This window comes from Schistocerca piceifrons, chromosome 11, assembly GCF_021461385.2.
Source record: "Schistocerca piceifrons isolate TAMUIC-IGC-003096 chromosome 11, iqSchPice1.1, whole genome shotgun sequence".
Taxonomy (NCBI): Eukaryota; Metazoa; Arthropoda; class Insecta; order Orthoptera; family Acrididae; genus Schistocerca; species Schistocerca piceifrons.
In genome coordinates this window covers 143,071,562-143,077,944 of record NC_060148.1, presented here as the reverse complement: position 1 = coordinate 143,077,944, position 6,383 = coordinate 143,071,562, and the positions used below count along the sequence as shown (strand labels likewise).

Below are 6,383 nucleotides of genomic sequence, written 5' to 3'. Positions count from 1 at the left end.
CTGCATGATCGTCACTCGCTTCATTAAAAGAGTAAAAAACAGAAAATGCCTTACCTTTATCTGTAGTCTTTCTCTCAGGACTACTAGAATTAACATGCTTTTTTTCTTTTATACTTAACTTTTCGTTACACTTTGAAGCAATATGTCCAATTTTCTGGCATCTGAAACATCTTATTCACTTCTTCTTCTTATACTTAGAGTATAAAGCCGACGCTGTTTCTTTTTCTTAAGCATTAGAATCTGGTTCATTCTTCACGTCCTGTAGAATCTTTACTTTAACACCATCCACTGTAATGGATATTCCCGAACTTTCCAAACCTATAATCATTGGCGAATATTTCTCTGGTAGTCCAGCTAACAATAAAGTTCCAATCCATTCATCCACATTTCAAAACCAATATTCCTCAGACGATTGGAGATTGAAATTATTTTATTCGCATATTCATCGACCCTTTTACACTTATTCAATCTTGTGGTTATGAGCTCACGAAGTAATCCTACATTTCTGCTTAAACCACCTTCATCAAATGCGTTATTCAGTTTGTCCCTTACCTCCTTTGCTGACATAGCCTTTTCTGTGTGAAGATAATTCACTGGATCAATCAAAAGGATTAGATTTGATTTCGCTTTCCGATCCTTAGTAGCAAAACTTGATTCCGTAGGTGCCAATTTACCGTTTACCACGTCCCATAAGTCATCCAAGTGCAAATACGCCTCAACGGAAAATTTCCAGGTCGCGTAATTTTCGCGCCCTACAAGCCGCTCTATTTGCGGTATGTGTGCTGTACTCATTTTACAGTTACTTTCTTCTTCGTATAGCGTACACAATCCAAGTTTATACGAACTTCCGCGCACATCTTGTGCAAATAGTCACCTTAAAGCTTGTTGTTTCGCTTTAATCCAGCACCTGGGCCCATAACCTGTTGTAGTTTATGCAGATTAACACAGATAAATGACAGGTAACAACTATTTCAGGGACAAAATAAACTTATGCTTTATTTGCACAACACATATTAATACATTTGACAACCAAATTATATTTTGTTGCCCCATCAACAAACACGGAACATGTATATTCCATAGAGTCTAATGCACTGTACACATCATATCTTGTGCGCCACTATGCACATTGGAAAATGTTTGTTCACAGATCAACAGAAATAATGATCTTTTCACATAATTTTTCTACCGGCAACCTACTCAGCGTGGCTTCAAATTTGTCTGGAAATGCGCATGTAGCTGAATTGACAGGGATATGATAATAATTAATAGGGCATATTCCAAAAGTTGAATACAACAGCTTTCAGTTGACTCCACCTTGAAAACTGCGCCAGTAGAAATTCCGACCACTTTTGTAGTGGACTCTGAAAGCGATTTTAGTAGCCATACGGACGTGCAAAATTTTGGTTTCTGCGTAAATTCGATAATAGGGCTTCTCTCGGATGATAGATCTTTGGTTTCAAGCATCTTTGACCAATACAAACTTGCTTGTTGCTATGGTTACCGCGTTATTCAAATGTGCGGGAGGGGTAAAATGAAAATTTAGCGTTAGTTTAAAAATTTGGTGACGTTCATATTTTTCGATTTTCTTATTCTTGTGGAATTTTTACTGCAGGTGTCAGAAGACAATTTTTTGCATGCTCTGTTGTTGCATTTAAGTTAAAAATAAATTTGCTGTTGTAGACGGTAGTTACTGTCGGGTGCCTCGTAAAGGATGGCAACATTCGCCGAAAAAATGAGTACTTTCGTAACAAGAGCTAATATGTTCTTCACGAAGACCGACATGTGTGTAATATTTTTCGAACCTCTCCTTCCATATCAAATACTTCTGCACTGGAATTCATACTTTATGGCTTTCTTTGTAGTGTGCGAAATAGGAACGACGGCGCTAAAAATTCTTTCCCTCCCGTGCCCACCAGATTATCTTTACACAAACTTGTTAGTTATAGTGTTTTTGACTATTACCGAAACAGGGAGGCTGTACATGGCAATGAAAGGAAATCTAGGGGAAGATGATTTTAAGTCAGTTATTTGTTCGTTATTTTTGTGTCCATTTTCTGTTCTTGGAACAGTTTATTTGTTAACATGGCAAGTTTATGTTTTGAGACTAGATTTTATAATATGCGTCATGGCACTTTCAATGCAATCTCTTGGAGCTTTGTGTGGTTTGTATACGCTTTGGATAATGTACAGAGACGCTTTCTGCTGGTACTGAGAACATATGATCTCCTTTATTATGCTGGATTATCCATATATTCCCCACAATTCGTTCAGTACCGGGAAAATGAATGTGCTGAAAAGATTTATTCAGAAGCTACAAGCTAGAATACAATTGTACTCACATACAGAAAAATTACAGACTGTTAATTAGTGCAGTGGGGTTGATAACACAGAATGTTATTGTTAATATGGTCTCAGTGCTTGAACTGTAAAGTACATGTAGGAGCCTGTCATTCTTGAAGTATGCGCTTCTTGTAAGAAAGTGTTTAGGCCTATCTGTTTTATGTGAGTTGTAGATATATTGTACAGAGACTTCATTTACCTGCATGTAATGTAGTTTTATCACTGTACAGATACTGCAAACAAGTTACAGTTAGATGTATAAGTTTCGTAATTATTTACTGTATTTGTCATTTTAGTTTTATGATATTGATTTTTCATATGTGTACAATACAAATTGCAACCCATAAAATTTTACAAAACCTGTACCAACAATATAGTATTACAACAGATTTTTATCCAGTAAACTTCCAAGACAAAAATCATTGAATTTTTGTATTTCATTCGTATTGTGTATGCATAGTGTCAAGTAATTGTATGCTGTACAACTGGTATATGTAAACAATGAAAGTTACAGTAAAAAATATGGTATTCGTTAATATAAAATATTTATAATAATAGCTTTAATCACAAAACTGAGTAATAAGGATATTGTCTAAGAAAATAACCATCCTTATTATAGAGAACTCTTCAAGTGTATTGGGAGTTTGATGCTCGATTCCTGGTATATTCATTCATCTGTGGAACTTGTAGCGAATAATAGCCAGTTTCATTTGAATTATGGTTTACACAGAAATGATTTCAATGTAGACTTCGGAGCTTTTCTTTGTAGTTTAAGTTGGTGTCTACATACAGATGGAAATATTTTTAAGAAGCCATTGGTACAGGTAAAACAAGAAAATTACAAAATTAATTATTAGTTATTGCTTCTTTGTTTGAGTTCAAGAATGGAACACTGCTGGAAGCAGCAGGACAAGTAAATAAATTGATTAGAAAGAAGCCCTTTTTCTTTCAGTATGTAGGTGCCAGTTACATATAATTATCAGTGTAGTCTTGTAACATTAAACAAGCAGAAATCAGTGAACTCCGTTTGTGTAACCATGGATGCAGCACCAACTTTTTCCAAAGTATTTGTACTGACAATTGGCGATTTAATTAATGATTGCTTGTTTGTGCAGTATAGGTCAGATTAAGACTAATACAATTACTATACAATAGTGGTAGCCTAGTTAATGAAAATACGTGTTTAATACTGACAGTATTAATGTGAAGAAAGAAACAATATACTTTAAGCAATAGCTAAACAAGCTATTCTTTAAATATGTGTACTTTTAATGTAGCCTATATTATTACTTTTGATACATATTGCAAAGAAGAAGGCATGTGTGCATACTGTAATCCTAATATTGTAAAGACCTGTATGTGTCTGACACATATTTGTACTTACTGTCAACGTATCTATGGTAATATATTATCATTTCAGCAATGAATGGCAGCTGATTAAAAACTGGAGTTGTAGGTGGTTAATAACAATGCCCATAGGACCTTCAGCCATGGCTGTCCCTAAGGTCAAAGCAACCTCATTTCATAATTGTGGAGATACTATTGTATTCACTTTGCAGCCAAACTTCAGATTCGACAGTTATTTTCCTTTTAATGCAGAATGCCATGACCATCAACATTTGGAAGACTTTGCTAAGATAGGGAAATATACAAAGAAGTATGTTTTATGAGGGGTTAATCATAAAGTCTTATTTTGCATGTACAAATACACTGAAGAATATATAAAAATACATAAATAAATAAGGTAACGGTAAATCCATAAATAAGGTAAAGATAATGTTTTGCGTTTTGGCCCTACGCAGGCCTATCAGGCCCAGTTGACCACTGTGTCATCCTCTGCTAATGGCTTCATCGGATGCAGTATGGAGGGGCATGTGGTCAATACATCGCTCGACTGATCATCGTCGGGTTTCTCGGCCTCGGAAACACTGCCAGCCGCTCAAGTATCTCCTCATTTGGCCCCGTGAGGCTCAGTGCATCTCGTACCAGTCCTCCATCTGAGGAAGAGCCCGTAACAGTTGCAGGCATCAAATCTGAGCTCTACGCGTGGCAGTCGGCCTTGCTGACCGCACGCCTGAGGAGCCAGACTTCATAAATAAGACATATATATAAATGATACATTAAAAAACAGTTGTTATATGCTAATGCCCAGTCTCCTTATCCAGTCGAGTCTTAACGGTGTTTCGATGAAAATGTCACCCGTGTAGGCTGTCGATTTACACTCCTTGACAATGTGCCAGACGGTCTGGTTCAATGTCCCGCAGTCACACCTTGGGCTGCACTGCTTACCTCATTTGTGCAGGTTGTTTACACACAGACTTTGAGTCCTGTGTGGATGCGATTTATATTCTTCCACACCTGCTATGGGTGTTCAGAGCCCTCGGATCTCTGTAGAGGGTCAGTAAGATGTTGCACTGCAGTTTGAGTGTTCATAGTGTCAGCGTCATCCCATTTGCTGTCAGTAGTGAAGTTGCCACTGGTGAGCTGTCGGGCCAGTTGTGAGGGTAGATTTCTGGAACGAAGTCAGTTTGTTGTCAAACCCTGGGAAACCTACGTGGATGGGAGGTTGAAGATTATTCATTATTTTGGAATATTTTTGAAAGTTTTACTATCGCATCTCGAAAACAATTGTCTTTCTGTGTTCATTGTTCAGTGCAGCACATTTTCCAAAACATGTAGCTAAGCCGAAACCCTGGTTGTAATAGTCTGCTTTTTGACAGTTCAGGAAACATTCCTCCTCAAAACTCACATTGTCATTCTAGAAATGCCAACCAAATTATGAATTCTTCATTTGAGGAAAGGGGAAGAAGTCACTTGCTGTCTCGGCAGCAGAATACAGGTCTGGTGCGAGCAAAATTTGATAGAAGAAGCAGCATATCTGCCCGAGTCTTGTGCAGAATGAGATAGGGTGTTGCCAGGCAGCGAAAGCTACCATTTTGACAGCTTCCTGTGACACTTCATCTTCAAACATCCCTTATCTTCAATAAAATTCACAGTATTTCAAAATGAAATACTTGAGTATTGCTGATCAGTGTGGGATCCGTACCAGATCGGGTTGACGGAGGAGATAGAGAAGATCCAAAGAAGAGCGGCGCATTTCGTCACAGGGTTATTTGGTAAGCATGATAGCGTTATGTGTAGCAAACTCAAGTGGCAGACTCTGCAAGAAAGGCACTCTGCATCGCAGTGTAGCTTGCTGTCCAGGGTTCGAGAGGAAGCGTTTCCGGATGAGGTATCGAATATATTGCTTCCCCCTACTTATACCTCCCGAGGAGATCACGAATGTAAAATTAGAGAGATTTGAACGTGCACAGAGGCTTTCCGGCAGTCGTTCTTCCCGCGAACCATACGCGACTGGAACAGGAAAGGGAGGTAATGACAGTGGTATGTAAAGTGCCCTCCGCCACACACTGTTGGGTGGTTTGCGGAGTATAAATGTAGATGTAGAATATAGAGCTTTTAAGGCTTTGTAAGATTTATTATGTTCAACTTAAAATTATAAATAATACATCAAATGAAAGAACAACTCAAAACAGTATTGTTTGTATAACTGCGGCAAAGGGAAGAGTATGCGACAACCGAGAGTGACAGAACAACGTGTTAAACAAGTGAGAGTCTTTCACGCATATCCCTGAGAAATCAGTTTCGAAAGTTAGCCGTGAATTAGCAGTTCCGGTGATGGCTGTGTGAAGACTTTTAAGGAGACAACTACATCCTTATTGTCTGCAGCTGTTCGAGAACTAAAGACTTATGTGTTAACTTTTGAAATCAAATGTTGCTGCATGATGACAAAAATTTCTGGGATTGTGTTGTCTTTGGTGATGAATCAACATGTCACCTAAGTGAAAATGTGAACACACCTAATGTGCGCATCTGTGGATCAGCAAATCCCCACGAGGTGGTGCAGTAGCAACAAGACTCTCCTAAACTCAAAGTTTTTTGTGTCATATCCCAGCAGAAATTGGCCTTTCTTTTGCGGTCAAGCAACTGTAACTGGTGTCTCTTATCTTAATACAGTAGAACTGTGGCTCTTTCCTTGT

General features: G+C 38.1%; 1 protein-coding gene across 1 annotated transcript; it reads left to right on the top strand.

The window, feature by feature from the left end:
• The first annotated feature begins 1,631 nt into the window (after positions 1 to 1,631).
• LOC124720470 (transmembrane protein 216-like) lies at positions 1,632 to 2,532 on the top strand. Its single transcript, XM_047245830.1, has one exon. It carries the CDS (start codon positions 1,715 to 1,717, stop codon positions 2,213 to 2,215), a length of 501 nt encoding a protein of 166 aa, XP_047101786.1. The 5' UTR covers positions 1,632 to 1,714; the 3' UTR covers positions 2,216 to 2,532.
• The last annotated feature ends 3,851 nt before the right edge of the window (positions 2,533 to 6,383 follow it).